Source organism: Drosophila subpulchrella, chromosome 3R, assembly GCF_014743375.2.
Source record: "Drosophila subpulchrella strain 33 F10 #4 breed RU33 chromosome 3R, RU_Dsub_v1.1 Primary Assembly, whole genome shotgun sequence".
Lineage (NCBI taxonomy): Eukaryota > Metazoa > Arthropoda > Insecta > Diptera > Drosophilidae > Drosophila > Drosophila subpulchrella.
In genome coordinates this window covers 7,447,469-7,469,002 of record NC_050609.1, presented here as the reverse complement: position 1 = coordinate 7,469,002, position 21,534 = coordinate 7,447,469, and the positions used below count along the sequence as shown (strand labels likewise).

General features: G+C 42.1%; 3 protein-coding genes across 8 annotated transcripts; 2 read left to right on the top strand and 1 right to left on the bottom strand.

The window, feature by feature from the left end:
• Positions 1-103: 103 nt before the first annotated feature.
• On the bottom strand, positions 104-4,346 carry LOC119560078 (AP-1 complex subunit sigma-2). Of its 6 annotated transcripts, none has more exons than XR_005221000.1 (6): positions 4,190-4,346; positions 3,774-3,952; positions 3,279-3,387; positions 3,075-3,212; positions 2,080-2,757; positions 104-541 (listed from the first exon to the last, which is right to left on the bottom strand). XR_005221000.1 is itself a non-coding variant. In XM_037873396.1 (5 exons), exons 1-5 carry the CDS (start codon positions 4,190-4,192, stop codon positions 497-499), a joined length of 474 nt encoding a protein of 157 aa, XP_037729324.1. In that variant the 5' UTR covers positions 4,193-4,346; the 3' UTR covers positions 104-496. The 6 variants fall into 6 exon arrangements, 4 of the variants coding, with proteins under 4 accessions (XP_037729324.1, XP_037729340.1, XP_037729357.1 ...); XR_005221002.1 differs by having other exon boundaries at positions 2,553-2,757; XM_037873396.1 differs by lacking the exon at positions 2,080-2,757.
• A 360-nt stretch (positions 4,347-4,706) lies between these two features.
• Positions 4,707-11,023, top strand: LOC119545751 (bifunctional glutamate/proline--tRNA ligase). Its single transcript, XM_037851585.1, has 6 exons — positions 4,707-4,849; positions 5,042-5,959; positions 6,092-6,263; positions 6,318-7,380; positions 7,830-9,698; positions 9,769-11,023. Exons 1-6 carry the CDS (start codon positions 4,807-4,809, stop codon positions 10,855-10,857), a joined length of 5,154 nt encoding a protein of 1,717 aa, XP_037707513.1. The 5' UTR covers positions 4,707-4,806; the 3' UTR covers positions 10,858-11,023.
• A 4,038-nt stretch (positions 11,024-15,061) lies between these two features.
• On the top strand, positions 15,062-20,763 carry LOC119545848 (putative fatty acyl-CoA reductase CG5065). Its single transcript, XM_037851817.1, has 6 exons — positions 15,062-15,132; positions 16,928-17,163; positions 18,279-18,673; positions 19,228-19,337; positions 19,404-19,863; positions 20,278-20,763. The coding sequence occupies exons 2-6, from the start codon at positions 16,942-16,944 to the stop codon at positions 20,693-20,695; spliced, it is 1,605 nt and encodes a 534-aa protein (XP_037707745.1). The 5' UTR covers positions 15,062-15,132; positions 16,928-16,941; the 3' UTR covers positions 20,696-20,763.
• The last annotated feature ends 771 nt before the right edge of the window (positions 20,764-21,534 follow it).

Genomic DNA, 21,534 nt, shown 5'->3' with positions numbered 1-21,534 from the left:
CCTAAAAAATGGGCTTAAGACAGCTGAAATTTAGAAACTCTCACACTCGATACGATTTTTATTTGTAGCAAAGAATGTATAAAGTAAACAGAGCTTTGATTGGTTACTTTGGATACAGCAATTTTCATATATTTATAGGGGCTTTGAACTTACAACTATAGAGTTGAGCACACCGTCGATTAATCGCTTCGCTTTACTTTGCTTATCTCTAAGTTAATCTTTACAAGTATGAATGTGTATGAGCAACCGATATTGCTGCTTTTGTAGAGTAAAATGTGTTGCAAATTGCATTTGCCAAGCGAAATTAGGAGTAAGTTTAACAGCACTTTTATACACAATCTTTTATGCTGACACAGGATTGTTAAATAATAATAATAATAGAACCGGTATACTTTTGGGTTACGTTGAATACAGATACACGCATACATTTAAGGCGACTTTAAATGGGTTCAATACAGATAATGTCTTTCTTGGGTTTCATTGTCATGGAGCCAACTTAGCCCAGGCCATGATCGTCGAAGAAACTCTGCGGGGTTTCATCCTGGAATGGGAGAATGCTTAGCTTCAGTTACGTGATCTATACTTTACATCGCTCGAGATAAAAGGGTACCAAATAAAAGCTTCGATACTGGGAGGATACCCCTCATAAATAGGCTATGGAAAACGGGTAATAAGTAATAACAACTAATAACAAAAGGACACCAAATGGGTGCACTAAGCCAGACAGATGGGGAGATAGACAGATTGGAGAGAGTGGAGTTCAGAGATCAGATCAGTGGAGAGTAGATCAAAGCGGGCGTCAAGAGGTCTGAGCAGTCAAATGGGTCAGTGACAACAGCAAAGACAACAATCAAAATTAAAAGTATACAATTACACTAAAACAAACTGAGGATCACCAGTTCTTACCATTATCATATAGCATACGAGTACATTTAATATTTGTTTTTTTGAAAAATACTTGGTTTTTTATTTTAACTTGTTTTTTTTTCAGTTACAAAACACAGAAAATTTGGCTAAAACGTACAACACACATACATAAACATATATATTTGTAGATATACATAAACTAGACTTTATTCGGTTACCACTATGGGATGATTATTACAATTTTTAATTATATATCGTTCTCATTTTTTCAACATTAAAGCTTACTTGTTTCTATTGTAAGAATAGTATTGCATATATTTCCCCACTAAATTAGTTATTGCCCATTTGGTGATTGATTGGAATGATCTTTCGATTATATAATGTAGATAGGAAGAAGAATATTAATTCAGTTGAGGGAACCCCAGATGGATCTACGTGACGTTGACTTGTTTTGCATGAACTTTGCTGGATCTATAATATCTGTGTGTGTGTTTGTGAAATATACGAGAGTGTATGGATAGCCGCATGCCAAATGCTCTGATGTTACTATCTAGTATTTAGCTTTGTGGGATTTATTGATTTTTGAAGCCTCACGCTGCTTGGCGCCTTCTTGCTTATCATTTAATAATTTTATTCAACTCATCAGTGCTGTACAACAGCCAAATCACACACTAGTGTTGAGAAGTGGATGGGAGCAGTGTTCAAAAGTGCCATGTGCAGCACACATTATCGCTGGGGGTGTATTTGTGTGTGTTATTGTGTGCTTGCTGTGTCTGGGTGTGCGTGTAATATCAACTACATAAGTTCTAGAGTGTTCTAGTTCTTTAGAGGAGTCCAATGTCTCTTAAAGTGCCCTCAACGGCTTCGTCCTGGAGTACAGAGAATAAGAACAATAAGAACGAGAAGAGTAGAAGGAAAGAAAGTAGTAGAAGTGGTAGTACGAGTAGTAGGTGTAAGTGTGAGTAGAATGTGTTCGAAATAGAAACCAATTTCGATCTTGTTTTGCTTTTCTTTCATTTACGGCACAACTTGGAAACATTTAACGCATATTATATGGATGAACATCACAGCGCAGCGCGGGGAAGGCGGGGGAATGGAAGCTGGGCAATATACACATATATATACAGCTGGACTGAGGTTTGACTGATCTGACCTATCGACTCTCCCACTAAGACTCTTCGCAGATCGGGAATATATCTTTATGTTCTTTACACTGGTTCTTTGGGATGGGTTTTTGTTTTCTTCTAGGTTTATATTTTTTTCTTTTCATTGATTAGTTGAGATACTCATTGAAGTCCTGTGGTGGTTGTTGGTGGTGGTAGTAGTTGTGTTAACATCGATTTATGCAGTGGCGGGTAGGGTAAGCGTTAATAATAACAAGAGAGAGGGTACATGGGTTACACATTTATATATGGTTTATGGTATGGCAAGAATATGTATAGTTTAACATCGTTTCTAGTTAGTAATTCAACTACAAAGGTCATGCAAAATAATCAAGCCAACTAAGACCGATATCTTACTACAATTGGGGTTAGGAGACTTACAGAGTTACGGTCACAAAATAAACACAAACAAAAATTGTACTATAAATGGCAAACAAGGTTTTAGTTTTAGTTTTACTGCACAGCAACATCTATGGCAAGTTCAATACTGTGGCGATCAAATAATTCCTGGTAAGTTCTCACAATTCACAATTCGCTTTCGAGTAGGCAAGTTTCGGAACTCAAGACGGCATGCAATGACAAATAAACAAATTGATTGAGTGCGTGTGTGTCAGCTAAGGTGGTTTACATCAGATTCGGAACTTAAAGTTAATGACAATGCTGCTGCGGAAGCACACACGCACACTGGACTTAGGATCTATTGCAGCGAGTAAAAGAACTCTTCTTGCTTCGAGTGGTTAGAGGTGTTCGGTTTATAGTACGAGTAGTATAGTTATTAGTTTCGAATGCACAAATTAGAGAAACAAGAACAAGAAGTAGGTAAGAGTAGAGTATAAAGAGAAAACCGTGATATGCATGAGGTATGACATTGTAAACGTTATAGATAGGCATATAAATATAGATGCAAACAAACACTAACGAGGTAACGAAACTAAAAACCAGCAAGTTGAATAAATATGTAAAACAATTAACAATATCCGGCATAGGTAGAGAGTGACACAACCGTTTTAGGCATTACAGATCATATGTCTCGGGTGTACTGACCTCTTGGAGCAGATCCTGCGAGGCGATCGCCTTAAGTACGTTCTTTTTGGACGTTTCCTGGATCTCACCGCCAATAAGCAGCTCGTCCAGGATAAAGTAGGCCTTTTCAAAGTTAAAGATAATATCCAGCTCGCAGACCTGTTCAGAAAAGGGAAAATGGGAAACTCTTAAGACCTTCTATAGCAAAGTGGTGCTGTAACTTACGCTGCCGAAGTACTTATCCAACAGCTCCACATAGCGATGAATGATCTCCAGTGTCAGCAGCTCGTTGTCGTTCTGCTCGATGGCGCAACAGAAATACAAGCTGGCATACCTATAAGGCAACAAACACTGACGTTAGCACTTAAAATAAAAATAATCCTAAAAATATGTTAGTTTTAATAAAATTAAATTGGAATCTGTAGGTTGTATATTGTATTTTATAAATCTTTGCACTCATATCTTATCAGCTTTCACTTTATCAGGGCTACTATCTCAATAATATTTAATGTTTGGCATAGTGAGGGGTAAGGGGTAAGAGGTGTGATCTTTAGTACCTTGTTAGAAAAAATATGCGTGACTTTCCATAACTTTAACGCATTATAAAAAGTAGTTACAGTTTTTTCTTAACTGAATAAGCAAAAAACTAGGGCTATGTATTATCTATACCGTCTTCAAAGACTGCTAGCTGATCAAGACATAGTCAACCCAATTACTCACCTCTTGTAGACAATCTTGCAGTCCTTCCACTCCAGAAACGAACACATCTTTGGCTTCCGGGCCAGTATCGTGGTGACCAGTTCTCGGGTGATCTTCTTTTTCACCTTATCGGGATAGGCCATGTACCATTTCTGTAACCGCAGTTTGCCCTGCCGGCTGAAAAGCAGCATGAAAAGCATCTGAAATTGAGTAGAACCTTCGTTAGTCCAGAACCTTTATTGATTTTTGTGGTTTTCATTAATTTTTCATATCTTTTAGGGCCAGCGAAGCTCCCAATTTCCACTGACACAGTCATCGAGCACCCCCACCAACACACACACACACAAATTCACACCTGGAGCCACCACATCGTCAACATGAAAATCCTATCCTATACTAGGAAATCACCATTACACTCGTTTTTCCTTGAGTCTCACCATTTATTTTGCTTCTCCTCCGTGTGGTTGAGTTTTTCCCTGTGCTAGCTGTACAAAATATATGGGAAAACCTTAATTTTCCATGCAGCCACCGAACAAAACACACATAGAAAATTCTTCTTCCCGCAAAGCTGCCATTCGCAATGCACCTGTCGACGTGTAAAGGGGAATAGCAAGTACAGTGCGTCTCACGTTTATAGGGATTGTTAATATTGGGTGGGTTGGGTGTGCAGTGGGATACATATTTTCTGATTATGTTTGTTAAATTCAGAATTATAATTTATTAGATGTATTTAACTTTAAGTTAAATTTAAATGAATATGAGCTAACATTAACTTCTTATTTATAACGAATATCTTTATTCGATGTAAGTGCGGGGACCCAACAAAACGGTCTTAATCTTAATATTTATTCATACTTATGTTTATTTTTTAGGCTTCCCTGTATCTGAGCTTGCGATATTTGCCATTCACAGTGAACTATCGCACGGCAACTGCAGCTCTCTTTTGCCATCTCTATTAGACTGTGTAGACGTTAGCAGCTGGCCGTACTCGTGCCGTTTATAAGCCGAGAAATTTCGTCATTTACATTCATATTGCAACCAACGACCTGTGACAATGTCTATAAAGCTGAAAGCGAACCTCAACAATCCGCCCATAAGTAAGTACCAACAGGATGCCGGCTGCAGTGACCTTCAGTTCCCGGAAGAGGTGCACTTAGTGAGGTTAAATCCGGATGGTGGTCTATTTATGTACACAATATACATTTCTGGCATTCCATCCGATCCCTGCTTTATTGCATCAGTTGGCAATCGTATAGTGTCGCATGATATTAATTGACTCATTCGAATAGGTGGCCTGGCGACGGCTCACCTTATCAATGCCACCGTGCCGGTGGAGATTGTGTGGAGCAAGGAGGAGACCTCGCTGCAGTTCCCCGATAACCGCCTCCTGGTGTGCCACTCCAACAACGATGTGCTCCGCGCCCTGGCCCGCGCCGCTCCGGACTACAAGTTGTACGGCGAGACGGCTATCGAGAGGACACAGATCGACCACTGGCTCTCCTTCTCGCTGACCTGCGAGGATGACATCTCATGGGCGCTGACCTTCCTGGACAAGTCCATTGCCCCGGTGACCTACCTGGTGGCCAACAAGCTGACCATCGCCGACTTTGCGCTGTTCAACGAGATGCACTCGCGCTATGAGTTCCTCTCGGCCAAGGGCATCCCGCAGCACGTGCAGCGTTGGTATGACCTCATCACTGCCCAGCCCCTGATCCAAAAGGTTCTGCAATCCCTGCCAGAAGGAGCGAGGGTCAAGAGGAGCCCACAGGCCTCCAAGGAGCAGACGCCCGCCAAAACGGGCGAGCGCAAGCAGGAGGGCAAGTTCGTGGATCTGCCTGGTGCCGAGATGGGCAAGGTTGTGGTGCGCTTCCCGCCAGAGGCCTCCGGCTATTTGCACATCGGTCACGCCAAGGCAGCGCTGCTGAACCAGTACTACGCTCTGGCCTTCCAGGGAACGCTCATCATGCGATTCGATGACACCAATCCCGCCAAGGAGACCGTAGAGTTCGAGAACGTCATCCTGGGAGATCTGGAACAGCTGCAGATCAAGCCGGACCTATTCACGCACACCTCCAACTACTTCGACCTGATGCTCGACTACTGCGTCCAGCTAATTAAGGAGGGCAAGGCCTACGTGGATGACACGCCTCCGGAGCAAATGAAGCTGGAGCGCGAGCAACGAGTGGAGTCCGCCAACCGTTCCAACTGTAAGTTGATATTAGTTTTCGGATTGTCTTCTGAAAATGTACAATTTCATTATGAAATATATACAATTTGAATAGGGTTAATTCCAGTTTTTACTCAACATAATACTTATTAATACCCGTTTTTCATTTTAGCCGTCGAGAAGAATCTTTCCCTGTGGGAGGAGATGCTTAAGGGCTCAGAGAAGGGTCAAAAGTACTGCGTGCGCGCCAAGATCGACATGACCTCAGCCAACGGCTGCATGCGCGATCCCACCATTTATCGCTGCAAGAACGAGCCACATCCTCGCACAGGAACGAAATACAAGTGGGTATATCAAGAAATTTCTTAAGATCATAAATGTAACGATTATCTTTACAGGGTGTATCCCACCTACGACTTTGCCTGCCCCATTGTGGATGCCATCGAGAATGTGACCCACACCCTGCGCACCACTGAGTACCACGATCGTGATGATCAGTTCTACTGGTTCATTGATGCGCTAAAGCTACGTAAGCCGTACATCTGGGAGTACAGTCGATTGAACATGACCAACACCGTGCTGTCCAAACGGAAACTCACCTGGTTTGTGGACTCCGGTTTGGTTGACGGCTGGGATGATCCCCGTTTCCCAACGGTGCGCGGTATCATTCGTCGCGGCATGACTGTGGAGGGATTGAAGGAATTCATCATTGCCCAGGGCAGCAGCAAATCCGTGGTGTTCATGAACTGGGATAAGATCTGGGCCTTTAACAAGAAGGTCATCGATCCCATTGCTCCTCGTTACACTGCCTTAGAGAAGGAGAAGCGCGTTATTGTTAATGTGGCTGGCGCAAAGGTGGAAAGGATCCAAGTGTCCGTCCATCCCAAGGATGAATCACTGGGAAAGAAGACTGTCCTTTTGGGACCCCGCATCTACATCGACTACGTGGATGCCGAAGCCTTGAAGGAGGGTGAAAACGCCACCTTTATCAACTGGGGCAACATCCTGATCAAGAAGGTGAACAAGGATGCATCTGGAAACATCACCTCCGTCGATGCTGCTCTCAACTTGGAAAACAAGGACTTCAAGAAGACGCTTAAACTCACCTGGTTGGCTGTGGAAGATGATGCAAGTGCATATCCACCCACCTTCTGTGTTTACTTTGACAACATCATCAGCAAAGCTGTTTTGGGCAAGGACGAAGACTTCAAACAGTTCATTGGCCACAAGACCCGTGATGAGGTGGAAATGCTGGGCGATCCTGAACTGAAGAAATTAAAGAAGGGCGATATTATCCAGTTGCAGAGGCGTGGCTTCTTTAAGGTGGACAACGCTTATGCTCCACCCAGTGGCTTCACGTCTGTCCCCTCGCCCATTGTTTTGTTCTCAATTCCTGATGGTCATACCAAGGATGTGCCTACCTCTGGTCTGAAAATCAATGCCCCGGATGCCAAGACAACGGTGAGTTAAAGGACATTTAATAATTCATTTTATGAGTACAGGCCTATTTAATAATTTATGTTCAAAGATTTATCTATAAATTAGGGAAATAGGGTATTTAAAATTCGACTAAAAAAACCACATATCTAAAATATCAGCTGTTTGGATCTCCAAAATCTCTCTCTGCAACAGTTGCTCTCTGAAGCTCTTTCACTTTCTCTTAATTATGTGCCGCGTTGGTTCGGCTTAGTCTTCTTCTTCGGTTAAAAACCAGTTGTATGCCGAACCACCTAACGTGTGGATCGTTATCGTCGACCTGTGTAAGGCATACTCAATGAATTCAAAGAGGGGCTCGCTGAATACTTCAAGTAGCCCTTGCTGACGTTGCAGAATACTTTGAAAAACATGAAGACGTTGCAGCAATTTAGCTTTTACCTAAAATGGTTATTAAAATATGACTTTTCTTACAGAAAAAGGCATCCTCACCTGTGAAGTCTTCCGGCCAAGCTACCGAATTGGACAGTCAAATCACCCACCAAGGCGATCTAGTCCGCGATCTGAAATCCAAGAAAGCAGCCAAGGATCAAATCGATATTGCGGTGAAGAAGCTGCTCGCCCTTAAAGCCGATTTCAAATCAGCAACTGGAAAGGATTGGAAGCCTGGACAAACAGCTGCTTCTGCTGCTTCTACACCTGCTGCTGCTCCTTCTTCCACCGCCAACGACGCCGTTTCGGTCAATGCTAACATTGTCAAGCAGGGAGATTTGGTCAGAGATCTTAAGGGAAAGAAGGCGGGCAAGCCGGAGATCGACGCTGCTGTGAAGACGCTCCTCGAACTGAAGGCTCAGTACAAGTCTCTTACCGGTCAGGACTGGAAACCAGGGACTGTTCCTCCCACTGCCGCTCCAGCTGCATCCCCTGCTCCCTCTGCCGCTGCCAACGATTCGGTGGCCAAGATTCTAAGCCAAATCACTGCCCAGGGCGATAAGGTGCGGGAGCTGAAGTCAGCTAAAGCCGATAAGGCCACCGTTGATGCTGCAGTGAAGACACTGCTTAGCTTGAAGGCCGACTACAAAACTGCCACCGGAAGTGACTGGAAGCCAGGTACCACCGCTCCAGCTCCAGCTCCAGCAGCAGCCGCTGTGAAAGTCAAGCAGGAGAAGAATCCGGAACCCGCTTCTGGTCTTGCTGTAAGCACACTACTGGACAAAATCGCCCAGCAGGGTGATAAAATCCGTCAACTGAAGACGGCGAAATCGGAGAAATCCCTGGTGGAGCCCGAGGTAAAGCTCTTGCTGGCACTGAAAACCGATTACAAATCCCTGACTGGTCAGGAGTGGAAGCCAGGCACTGTGGCACCCGCTCCCGCACCCGTTGCCGTTGTGGATCTCACTGGTGGAGATTCCGGAAGTGACGTCTCCAGCGTCTTGGACAAGATTCAGGCACAGGGCGATAAGATCAGGAAACTAAAATCTGAGAAGTCGGCTAAGAACGTAATCGAACCTGAGGTTACGAATCTGCTGGCTCTGAAAGCTGAGTATAAAACGTTAAGTGGTAAGGACTGGACCCCAGACGCTAAAGCTGAACCTGCTGTGGTCAAGAAGGAAGCCAGCCCCGTCGAGATGGCTTCGCCAGCTAAGGATGAACTAACCCAGGAGATCAATGCTCAAGGGGAGAAGGTACGTGCGGCCAAGGGCAACAAGGCAGCCAAGGAGGTGATCGATGCAGAAGTGGCCAAGTTATTGGCTCTCAAGGCCAAGTACAAGGAGGTTACGGGCACCGATTTCCCCGTAGCCGGTCGAGGAGGCGGCGGTGGAGGAGGATCAGCCAAGAAAGCGCCCAAGGAGGCGCAACCAAAGCCAGCCAAGCCCGTTAAAAAGGAGCCTGCTGCCGATGCTTCTGGTGGTGTGAAAAAGCAGACCCGTCTTGGTCTGGAGGCCACCAAGGAGGAGAACCTGTCCGACTGGTACTCGCAGGTTATCACCAAGGGTGAGCTGATCGAGTACTATGACGTGTCCGGCTGCTACATCCTGCGCCACTGGTCCTTCGCCATCTGGAAAGCCATCAAGACGTGGTTTGATGCTGAGATCACGCGCATGGGTGTCAAGGAGTGCTATTTCCCCATCTTCGTGTCCAAGGCTGTGCTGGAGAAGGAAAAGACGCACATCGCGGACTTTGCTCCGGAAGTGGCCTGGGTCACCAAGTCCGGGGACTCCGATTTGGCCGAGCCAATCGCCGTGCGCCCTACCTCCGAGACCGTGATGTACCCCGCCTACGCAAAGTGGGTTCAGTCCTACAGGGATCTTCCAATCCGTCTCAATCAGTGGAATAACGTTGTGGTGAGTAGTGGATTGAATTTTCCGATTTTATCCTTATTTAATAAATACTTCATGATTTTCGTTGGTATAGCGCTGGGAATTTAAGCAGCCTACGCCTTTCCTGCGCACACGCGAGTTCCTGTGGCAGGAGGGACACACCGCCTTCGCTGGCAAGGAGGAAGCCGACAAGGAAGTGCTAGATATCCTCGATCTGTACGCTCTCGTGTACACCCACCTGCTGGCCATTCCCGTGGTCAAGGGCCGCAAGACCGAGAAGGAGAAGTTCGCGGGCGGTGACTACACCACCACCGTGGAGGCATTCATCTCGGCTTCCGGACGTGCCATTCAGGGAGGTACCAGCCACCATTTAGGTCAGAACTTCTCCAAGATGTTCGAGATCGTGTACGAAGACCCTGAAACGCAGCAGAAGAAGTACGCTTACCAGAACTCCTGGGGCTTAACCACTCGCACCATTGGCGTGATGATCATGGTGCATGCGGACAACCAGGGTCTGGTTCTGCCCCCACATGTTGCTTGCATTCAGGCCATTGTGGTGCCCTGCGGCATTACCGTGAACACCAAGGATGACGAGCGGGCACAGCTGTTGGACGCGTGCAAGGAGCTTGAGAAGCGTTTGGTAGGCGGTGGAGTTAAGTGCGAGGGTGACTACCGAGACAACTACTCGCCCGGCTGGAAGTTCAACCACTGGGAACTGAAGGGCGTCCCACTGCGCCTGGAAGTGGGTCCCAAGGACCTGAAGGCCCAGCAGCTGGTGGCTGTGCGTCGCGACACTGGTGAGAAAATCACCATCCCGCTGGCCGATGTGGAGAAGAAGATCCCCGCGCTGCTCGAAACAATTCATGAGAGCATGCTTGCCAAGGCACAGGAGGATCTGACTAGTCACACCAAAAAGGTGACCAACTGGACCGACTTCTGCGGCTTCCTGGAGCAGAAGAACATCCTGCTGGCCCCCTTCTGTGGCGAGATCAATTGTGAGGACAAGATCAAGGCAGACAGCGCCCGCGGGGAAGAGGCCGAGCCAGGAGCTCCTGCCATGGGCGCCAAGTCGCTGTGCATCCCCTTCGACCAACCGGCTCCCATCGCAGCCAGCGATAAGTGCATCAACCCCAGCTGCACCAACAAGCCCAAGTTCTACACGCTCTTCGGACGTAGCTACTAAAGTAATGGGAGCTGGAAGGAAGCCTGGCTTCGTTGATTCTCCAAACCATATTTTTAAAAACCAAGAAACTCGATTGGCAAGTATCGATGGACCTATAAGTACTCTGATTTTGAACGACCTTAATATTCATTTCAAATTGATTAAATGCTAAAAGTTTAAATTAAAATACACTGTGTTAATGTATCATTAGAGGGTTACCAATATCTACTGTTGAATAAGAAATTGTTGTGTTGGTTTATTTATATCTGCCTCCTATTTGGCTTACGCAATCTAGTATGTTTAACCCCATCTTACTTAAGCCAGCAAGACTAATTTTAATTGGGAATTTTCAATAAGCTGTCGAGCCATTTAACCTCTGTTGCTCCTTTCACCTGAACAGAGATAATTGGCCATGGTAACAACAAACCTTAAATTGCATTTAATTTATTTAAATACTTTGTTTAGTTCCGTTTATTAAGCATTCAATGTTTATAAACATTTTTTCGATATGGAACACTTGACTTATTAAAAAGGTATCAATGCTATCGCCGGCCAATTATATTTGTAATTACTTGTCAACCACCCTATATCAAACAAATGAACTTGGTTATTTTTTATGGGTTTGTTAGTACCTGTTAAAAGTGCTGCACTTATTACTTTACCTATAAAAAGTATAGTCTTATAAATTAGTTATTTAAATGATTTATAATTATATGATTTATCCACATTTAATCCATTTGAGTATACTTTGCTGATATTAACATATCAATCAAATCCGTCATACCCCTTTATTCAGGTAATAACACCAATTAAAATAAGCTTAGCAGCTCCATTTCTATAAATGGATAATTTTTCATTAGTTGCAATCAGTGGATTCCATCTTAAACTGTTAGAAGGTGGGTAGAGCATATGACCAGATATAGGAACTGATACCAATGTTGATCTAACCGATCCCCAAGAGCCCAAGGCACCGCTCACCAATTTAATTCTCCCCGGCTTTTACATTTAAAAACATTGATATAAATAATATAATTGTCATACAAATGGCTATATGGCTAGGTCGGGAGGCGATAAGTGGTTTAGGAATGTACCCCAAGCCAGGTGAGTCCAGCTAATTAAATGCATATCTTGCCACTTTGCGTCAGCAGCCGGTGTTGACTTGTTTTAAATGGAAAAATAATGGCCAAGCCCACGCCGCGGATGGGGAGTGTGGAAAAGGCCCAAGACCTGGACAATATTGCGTGCCGATATGCGTAAACAACAGAACGACAAATGACAAGTTGGCCCAGTCAAACTGCGATAAGCAAATATGAGTATTTCCAATCGCATTACTACGATTTGCAACTGGTTTCCCCTGGGAGTAGTTAATGTGATGCAATTGAAAAACATCAACAGTCAGTAATAAATTACCTTAAGAACTAGGGGACTCACTATAAATGATGATGGAATATAATTTTAATGAATTTATTGCGAATTAAGTAATACCAAGTATTACCAATTTCAGTGTTAGACTGTTATTTTTCCAAACTATTAATTAAAATACAATTCGGTTGCGATTTTTATGTGTTATTTATCGCAGCTATAAATCCTTTTTTAACATGTTCACACCAGCACATATATATAGTTGCGAAACGTAATTTGAATAGACGTATACCCCAAAAGCACGGTACCCAGCTGCTTTGTTGACTCAGGTCAAGCCTTAATGTGTTCTACTTAGACGTTAATCGAATCTCGAACCAATAGCAAATATTTAGTGTTAATCAGTATTCAGTTGCCGCGAAAGCAACCGAGATTTGCAATTATGTTTGATTTATGGCATTGGTCCCGATCCATTGGGTGGAAATCCCATTTATTCCATCCGTAGCTCCAGCTTCACCTCTTAACTCCAGCCCACTTGGAGTAATCAATTGCAAAAAAATTGCATAATGATGGCCGCGACTGATTGAATGCATGGTATATATGTATCTACTCAAGCAACCAGTTTATAATTGCCGGATTATTCATCGATAATGTACAATCAAAAATATAATGGGGAGTTGGAGTTGGGGATTCAGGAAGGTGATTAAAGAATCGCATAGGGCAGTTCTAAATTACCAGAAGTGAGTCAGATATACTGTTGTTTCGTAGAGATCGGAAAATGCTAGAGATTTAGTTAGCACAATAAATAATTTTGTCACCTTTCATGTTTTTATATTTGTTTAATTTTATTCAATTAAACAAGTGTCAAAATAAAACTTGTATTAACAGGATTAATGTTCTACAAATGGAAAAATCTAATTCGAAGTTCTTTAAAATGTAGCGAAGTTATCCTAATCAAATTCATAATATTCCAGTTTCCAAATGAGTCATTAGGTTTATCCAATATTTTAACTTAATTCTCACATTAGTTTTAGATTCTTTAATTAAAAACAAAAACATTTTGCGTTTTATTTTTAACAATTGACGTTAGTACATGGAATGTTTTGGGGTAACTCCGCAGTTTTTAATTAGGAAATATTAAAAACTAAAAAGCTAAAAGTATCTTGTAAGCTGAGACCCCAAGTCACTAATAATATAAGTAACCTTTAGCTTATAAACAAGAGAAGTGTGAAAGGCAAATATTAGCTAGTTACTTACCAGATGGAAGCCAAACAGGATCCAGCTGAGATCCAAGATTGTAAAATAGTTTCCTAACAGAAAACGTAAAGTGCAAATGACAAAGATCAAAGACATTATCCAAGGAGTTATGTTGGTTTTCAGGCACGTGTGTCGAAATCTCTTCCGCTTGGTTAGAGACAAAATCGCGCTGGAAACTGGGAAGTTAAAATTCAGCTAGTCGTGCGACTCGCGAGCCGCTGGTGAGATAGTTTCCTCGGTTCTACGCGTTTACAGAACCAATTAGAGGGGAACTACGAATTGGCCTGCTCCAGGGGCGTCCAATGACTTGGGCTGCCACAACAAATTATGTCATCAAAGGAAAGGGAAATGGAGTTGAAATTGGTATACAATTGATGAGCTGCGAAGCCTGTTATTAGCCGCAAGGCCTGTAGGCCAACAGACCAGGCGGAAAAAAATGAAAACGTAACGGAGACGTGCTGAATCACAATTTCAAGGTCGTCTCATCACGAAATCTTCTGTTCGGTTGTTACCAGATTGTGAAATACCCAGCGATCCTGTGGCTGTCCAATAGCCCCTCTTTTGCACATCCCCCTCGACTCCCAAAATGAACTCACCTGACGGGGCAACTTTTTTACCTGACCATTATCACTGCTTGCAGCCGTGGATCAGGTTCCCCAAGAGGAAAAAATCTCTTCTACAGCCAAAAATTGCATGAATGCATTTTAGCGCGGAAATGCGCTTGTATGAGTTGTCTGAATCTGTGCATATACAACTACAGTGGAGATTCCGAAACAAAGATTACCATCGCATCTTCATAAATTCAAATATCACAATTTTCTGAATAATTAAAATAATATTATTTCTAGCGGAGTAGCATCATCACTTTTAAAATCAAAAAATTTACTGTAGGTTTTTTAAATAATTTACAACATGACTATTTTCTTAGAAACGTCTATCTTATTGAATAATAGTAAACTTAATTGTATGACTGATATCTTTTCATCCTAACCCTATTCAAATATATTTCTATGATTATTCTGAATACGACCATAGTATAATATATAGTGTTCCTAATTATATTGTAAGTTATATAAAAGGGTTTCCCTTTATAGAAGTATGACTGTCTATATGCATCTGATTCGCTGCCATGGATGACATGCGTTTTTTTAGGGCCACCTCAAGTGGCTGGCCTTGGTTTGGTGTGGCTCCTTTTTTGCGGTCGAGGGGAATTTTATTTTGGACTCCGGATAGGGTTGCCAGGCTATACTGCAGTCTTGGCCGTCTCCATCTCGAATCTTGGATGGCCGGGAGTTCCATTAGCCATTGCCCTTGCTCGACTTTTGTAGAGCCTTAAGTGCCGTTTAATTGGCTTTAATTCAAGTGCTTCGATTCGGTGTGTGTGTTTTTCGGTTTTATAGTCTGGCTCTGAGGGCAAGCTCATCTTACGGCCAGTGCAACCCGGAAAGCCACTACTCACCTGGCTTCCACACCTGTCGGCGCACACGTTCACTGAGCAAGTGTTTGTATTTGTGCGGCGTTGGCGAGGCAGCGACGCCGGCAGAGCCGAGTTTCCTTTGAGCCGAGTATAACTTCAAGCCAATTGCCCGCTTTCAATTCAGTTGCCGCTGAGTTTTCAACCGATTCAATTCGAGACCGCAAACAACACTCAAAACATATTCGCCAGTCACCACCTGAGAAGTGAGTTTCAAATAAAGTCGGGGTGCTAATAACCTGGCCCAATAATCGTTGGCCATCCTAATCCCCCCGTGAACTTTGGCTCCGAATGTGTGTGTGTGTTTGCCCTAACAATTGACACGAAAAAAAAGGCCCGAAAGAAAACATAAGTCAATCCAACAATTGCAAACGAAAAGTGTGCGAATGTCATAATTTGCGTGCCTCGAGTTACGTGAATCCGTCCGTCCGGCGAAAAAAGGAGGCGTGAAATGCTGTGTACAGTGTGTGTTGGCTTAGGAAAAAAATAATCTCAGACCAGAGCAGCCTTAACAATGGGAATACAAATTCAATGGAAATTAATGCGGCTAGAATGGCAAAGAGCAAATGCATTCGAGTTTGTGTCTTAAGTCTTTTGTTTGGGCCCCGAAAGGAAAACGGCGAAAAATAACGGTCCCCAAAGGAAGCATTTATTGTGTGGATCTGGCATAAATCAAAGCGATTGGGAAATAATGCATATTTAAGAAAATTGTTTCCTGAAAATAAAAGTACTCTTAAATTGTACATACAATGGGAAATTATTTCTTAATCAGCCGTTTTCCAGCCATCCTTGACTGGCTACAGATTTGTTGTATAAAACCATAATTGTATATAGATTGACATGACTTATTATTTTAAGAATAACATAATAATGAAGTTAGCAATGAAGTATCAATGGAAATCGGATGGTAAACAAAAAATTACACATAAATGATATGATAAAATTTAGAAAACTTGGGATACATAAATAGATAAAAAATAAAAAATATTGTAATAATATTAAAAGAATTGTCATGAATTAGGCCCAAATACATCTACACCTTTGTAGAACTTTTATAAAATTATAAAAATAAATGCAAAGCCACAAGCAAAGTTGGAAAGATTAAAACTAGAATAAGTGAATAACTTATAAATATATTTATAAGCCTGAGGCAAACAATTGTGTTTGCATATATTACACAATTAACAAGGGTTTTACTCTATAATTTTGTAATCAATCAGTGTACATAGTTAGGATGCTTTGAGGGTAAAAATGTTATAATGAAAATTCCACAAGTGTTAGGCTTTTATGTATTTTGTTTAATGAACGTACAAATTGTAACTTTGTTACTTATTAGATTGGTGCTTAGCTTTCTTCATAAAAAGCCAAGCTGTTTTAATTAGTGCCGACATAAAAAAGAGTGAAATGCAGAGGCTTAAATTAAGCTTTGCCTGACTAATTGCACATCCACCCGCACTCGCATTGCCCAAGATTATAATGCACACACTAAAAAGCATAAAAACCTAAAAATAAAAACTCCAAATAAAGCAATGGACCAAACATTAACACATTGCGGGACGGGTACTTTCCAAACATCATAAACAAACAAACGGTGGCCGCTAACAGGTCTTTAAACTTGTCACTATTTACCAACATAAGCAGATGATGGGAATGGGAAGCGGTGATGGGGATACCTCCGAAAATCCCAATTGGCCACGGCAATTACACGCAGTTGGTCAACACAGCAGTTGTCTCTGCCTGATCGTATTTCATCAGTAGCCGCCGGTGACATTGAACAAGAATCTTGCTCGCAGTAGGTTAGACAAACAAACGGCCAACAGCTCGATCTTGAAAATATATGGTTGTAATACGACCTGACCTTCACACTCGTCACTTCCTTTGCTCAATTTTGCACGCTATATTAAAAGCCTAAAAATGCCAAATTTTATTAGATCATTAAAATAAAAATATTATATATATATTCTGAATGTATTATAATAATATAATGAATGATATTTCTAGATCGCTGCTTAGCCATGGACATATTGAGGAGCGATGTCGATTGCGGCGAGTCCGAAATTGCCAAGTTCTATGCAAACAAAACTATCCTGATTACCGGAGCCACTGGATTTATGGGAAAAGTTCTGGTGGAGAAATTACTACGAAGCTGTGGCGATCTGAATGTCATATATCTGTTGATACGCACCAAAAAAGGAGTAGATCCCAGTGTTCGCAAGGAGCAGTACTTCAAGTGTGTGGTAAGTTAATCTGATTATCTCGCACAACCGGAAATCAATACATTCCATTATTAAATGCTGTAAGTTAGATAATTTATGGCTCGTAAATAAGACCCAGCCCTCTCGCTTTAAGCAGCTTAATTAGCGTCTAATTAGATATACACTCTCTAATGTACCACGTGACGTATACTTAATGTCCATTTAAACTGCAATTGAGTGCATCAAATTTCCAAGGAATCTTTGGATGTGTCATGTGCTTATTAAAAATAATTACCTTCCTTTGTGGGTTTTGGAAATGTTTTAAAATCTATAGCTTACGTAAAAAAAATACATTTCCGGGGTTTCTCCAAAAATTTACCAATAAATAATTACAGCCCTGTAAGGGAAACCACTAAGAATATGGATTTTGCATAATACTATTGTTTCATCAGTTGATTGTGGTTTTAAATCATATTAAGGTTTGACAATATAGGAATAAAAATATTTTTATCAATATTTGTACATTCATTGTAAAGGATTAGCTTTTCAAAAAAATTTTGTGTTTGAAATTGCCGCATTAGAGTTAATGAGTCATAGGTTGATCGCTCCATTTGGAGTCAGCCCAACGTCAATAAAAATCTTACAAAATCCAAAGCGATCACTATTTGCCGACCTTGCCTGCCGATAGCCATAATTTCCACTTCAGTTCGCCTGACAATTCCGAATCGCAACGCACACGTGAACTCAGATATAAATTCTATATAATTATAATGGTATGCCATAACTGGTACCGCCGCAGCTGAACTAATATTCCGTTTGCCCTCCGTTAAAAGGGAAAACCTCAAACGCGACTTCCCGCAAATTACCAAATTATCGCACCGTTCAAAGACACAGAAATCTGGTGTTACGTCGTCGAGCCCACAAAGCGACCCACTCAAACACATCCACGGCGTTTATAAGTCAAGGTGATCATTATTGGTAGAAAAAATCCAAAAAATTACAATGACTCTTAATTGTTGGACGTTAAGCTGGCGCTAAAACCAGCGACATGGCCCATTAGGCGATTCTTGCCAGCAAGTTTTGGATCCAAATTGCAATTCCAACGCCATGACACTTAACTAATGACCGACCGACCGCCTTGTATTTTGCCTTTTCAGATCTTTAGCAAACTGCTGGAGAAGAATCCCGGCATAGTGGACAAGGTGCGCGTGGTAAAGGGCGATCTGCTGGAGCCGGACCTTGGCCTAAGTGCCAATGACACCAACACACTCGCCTCCAACGTCGAGGTGGTGTTCCACTGTGCCGCCAATGTGCGCTTCGACCAGCCGCTGCGTCCCATGGTCATGATGAACGTGGTGGGCACCCTGAAGGTCCTCCGGCTGGCGGAGAAGATGAGCCACCTGCAGGCCCTGGTGCACGTGTCCACCTCCTACTGCCAGTGCAACGAGAGTGTCCTGGAGGAGCGGGCCTATCCGGCGCCACAGAACCCCTACTCCATCATCGAAATGGTGGAGACGATGGACGACGCCACCCTGGCGGAGATCACTCCCAAGTAGGTGGTTTGTTATTACCCCAAAAAAAAAAAAATGCACAGAAACACAAAGATTATAAAACACTCTGTAAAAATACCAACTATTAAACGATTTTACAATGGCACCTTACTGGTCCTTAAAATTTGATCTGTTATGCTTCAAAATCGGTTATTTGATGATTTGATTTAATGATTCGACGATTTGGTGATTTGATAATTTGATAAACACATGATTTGGTGATTCGGTGATTTGATAATTTGATGATTCGATGATTTGATTATTCAATGATTTTGTGATTCGATTCATCAAAAACGTACAGCTTCTTGCCTTATAAAATATAACAAATTTATATTCTTGATATGTTATATGCATTATTATATTTTCAATAACAGTAAATTTCATATTCATTATTATTACTATTATAATTTTATTTATTTATAGTAAACAAACATAAAAAAAGTACAAACATTCTAAAAATAACCAGTAGTTTAAGGCAACAAAATGCCCAATGTTTCATACTCCATTAAAGCCGTACCCTGGCACCCAATAACTAGTTTCGTTGACTTATTTTCAGATTGTTAAACGGCTTGCCGAACACGTACGCTTACAGCAAGGCGCTGTCGGAAGATTTAATTTGCAGATACAACAATAAGCTGCCCATAATCATCACAAGGCCCTCGATAGGTGGGTTTCAGGGTGTCTACTCTTTGTGGTGCCTCCTGGTTAATTGCTTTATTAAATCCATTTCAGTCACGGCCGCCATTCACGAACCACTGCCCGGCTGGATCGAGGGCGTCAATGGGCCCACCGGCCTAATGATCGGAGCCGCCCGCGGGGTCATCCGATCGATGCACTGCAACCCGGACTACGCCTCCACTGTGATCCCCGTGGACAAGGCCATCAACGGAATGATCCTGTGCGGCTATCAGAGGGGAAGGACCAATCAGCAGAAGAAGATGGAGGGGCAACAGAGTTCGGGCGTGGAGTTCTGCAACCTGTGCATTTCCAGCAAGGCCTTGATGTCCTGGGGCGACAGCATCGAGACGGGTCGTCGATTCTTCTACGAAACGCCCCTCAGCTTTGCCCTGTGGTATCCGGGGGGATCCATCAAGAAGAACTACTACCACCACCTATTCTGCGTCATCTTCTTCCACTATCTGCCCGCCTACTTCATCGATTTCTGGCTGCTCGTCTTCGGTCAAAAGCCCTTGTAAGTTATGGGTTTTGTGGGGTTTAGTTTATAATCAACTAAAAATAATTACAAAATTGGAATCAAGAACCCACACTTATTTTAGGAATATTTAAACGTTTAAAAAACGAAGAAAAAATGAACGACGATGACCGCTCTTAATTAATTTTTGTTATTTAAATTCCAGTAATAAGTAATTTTTTTTATTTTCTTAATTTATTCTCCGAGATATAAAAAATATATATGTGGATATTTTGTATATTTTACTATACCCTTTTTTTCTTTGGAGATATTTCATGAATTTCCCTCGAACTTTTTTTATGTAAGATGCTGATTAACTATAGTATTTTACTAAAATGTGTTCTTATGTCTTAAACATTTACCTATCATTTTTCAAAGAGCCACCTCTAATAACCACGGTTTTCATCCTTCCAGCTTGCTAAATGTCCAACGCAAGGTATCTATGGGTCTGAAGCTGCTGCAGTACTACACAACGAAAGATTGGGAGTTCCGCAACGAGCGGTTCCAGGAAATGAGCAGTCAGCTGAACGCCCTCGATCAGGACCTCTTCGACACCTCGGTGGGCCAGGTGAACTGGGAGACGTACATCAGCAACTACATCGTGGGCATGCGGACCTATATCCTTGGCGAGAGCGAGGCCACCTTGCCGCAGGCCCGCAAAGTCCTGCGCCGCCTCTACATCCTCGACTGGGTCAGCAAGATACTGTTCTGGTCCCTGAGCTTCTGGTTCCTGTGGACCCATCTGGATGGCTTTGTGGAGCGCGGAGACGCCTTCATCCGATCCTCCCTCAGCAACATTTACCACGAGCGAAACAGCACCATACATGCCTAAGTTCTTTTCTAACTATGTAATTATGTACTTCAAATATAGTCCGCAAGATTTTGTTTGTTTTAAGTCAACATCCTGGCGTTTTCTTTAAATTGGAAGCTGGGAACTGATGTAAATTTATTTCGCACTTATGTAACTCTTGAGTGGCAACTAAATAAAGTATCAACATAAAATCAAATAAAAAGAAAAACGCAAAAGCAAAAGGTCAACAGCCCAAAAATTCTCAAGCGCAAAAGCAAAAACACAAAAGGTCAAAAGCAAAAGCGCAACAGGTCTAAAGCAAAAGCTCAAAACTGGAAAAACAAAAACGCAACAGTGAAAAATCAAACTACAAAGCAAATACAAAATTAAAGAATATAAATATTTAAAAACATTATAAATCATACAAAAATATAAACATACCTATTTACAAAAAAAATGGTTCATTTTTAATTAAAATTAATATCAAATCTTATTTTGGTTGGCATGGTTGGCAGCTTAAAATTTGTTCTTCATAAAAAACATATTTAGATAGAAATCCAAAGAAGATTAATTTTTTTAGTTTCAAAAAGTTTATTTTGATATGCCTGTTTTTATTTTACTTGTATAGTGCTTATAACAAAAACACATCGTATCCCCACTGAAATCGACACTTAGCTCAAGATGATAAATCATGGTTTAATCTTAGAGTCAAAGAAAAACGTGAACGTGAGACCGATAACACAGAGCACCCTAATCTCTCCCTGGCAACGAAAACCCACCACCGAATTCCTAATGGGCACTCACAGAGCTTTGCAGCGAGCTTTCTCTCTCTCGCCAGAAAATATTATAATCGTTCAGTTTGAAAAGAGTATATATGTATA

Excerpts from the sequence above, each read along its gene's own strand:
- LOC119545751 (XM_037851585.1), top strand. The coding sequence starts at position 4,807 with ATGTCTATAAAGCTGAAAGCGAACCTCAACAATCCGCCCATAA. Across the intron at positions 4,850-5,041 it reads CCTCAACAATCCGCCCATAA|GTGGCCTGGCGACGGCTCAC; the intron begins GTAAGTACCAAC and ends TCATTCGAATAG. Across the intron at positions 5,960-6,091 it reads GTCCGCCAACCGTTCCAACT|CCGTCGAGAAGAATCTTTCC; the intron begins GTAAGTTGATAT and ends TTTTCATTTTAG.
- LOC119545848 (XM_037851817.1), top strand. The coding sequence starts at position 16,942 with ATGGACATATTGAGGAGCGATGTCGATTGCGGCGAGTCCGAAATTGCC. Across the intron at positions 19,338-19,403 it reads CATCACAAGGCCCTCGATAG|TCACGGCCGCCATTCACGAA; the intron begins GTGGGTTTCAGG and ends AATCCATTTCAG. Across the intron at positions 19,864-20,277 it reads GTCTTCGGTCAAAAGCCCTT|CTTGCTAAATGTCCAACGCA; the intron begins GTAAGTTATGGG and ends TCATCCTTCCAG.
- LOC119560078 (XM_037873396.1), bottom strand. Across the intron at positions 3,388-3,773 it reads TGCAAGATTGTCTACAAGAG|GTATGCCAGCTTGTATTTCT; the intron begins GTGAGTAATTGG and ends GTTGCCTTATAG. Across the intron at positions 542-3,074 it reads CGCAGGATCTGCTCCAAGAG|GATGAAACCCCGCAGAGTTT; the intron begins GTCAGTACACCC and ends CTCCCATTCCAG.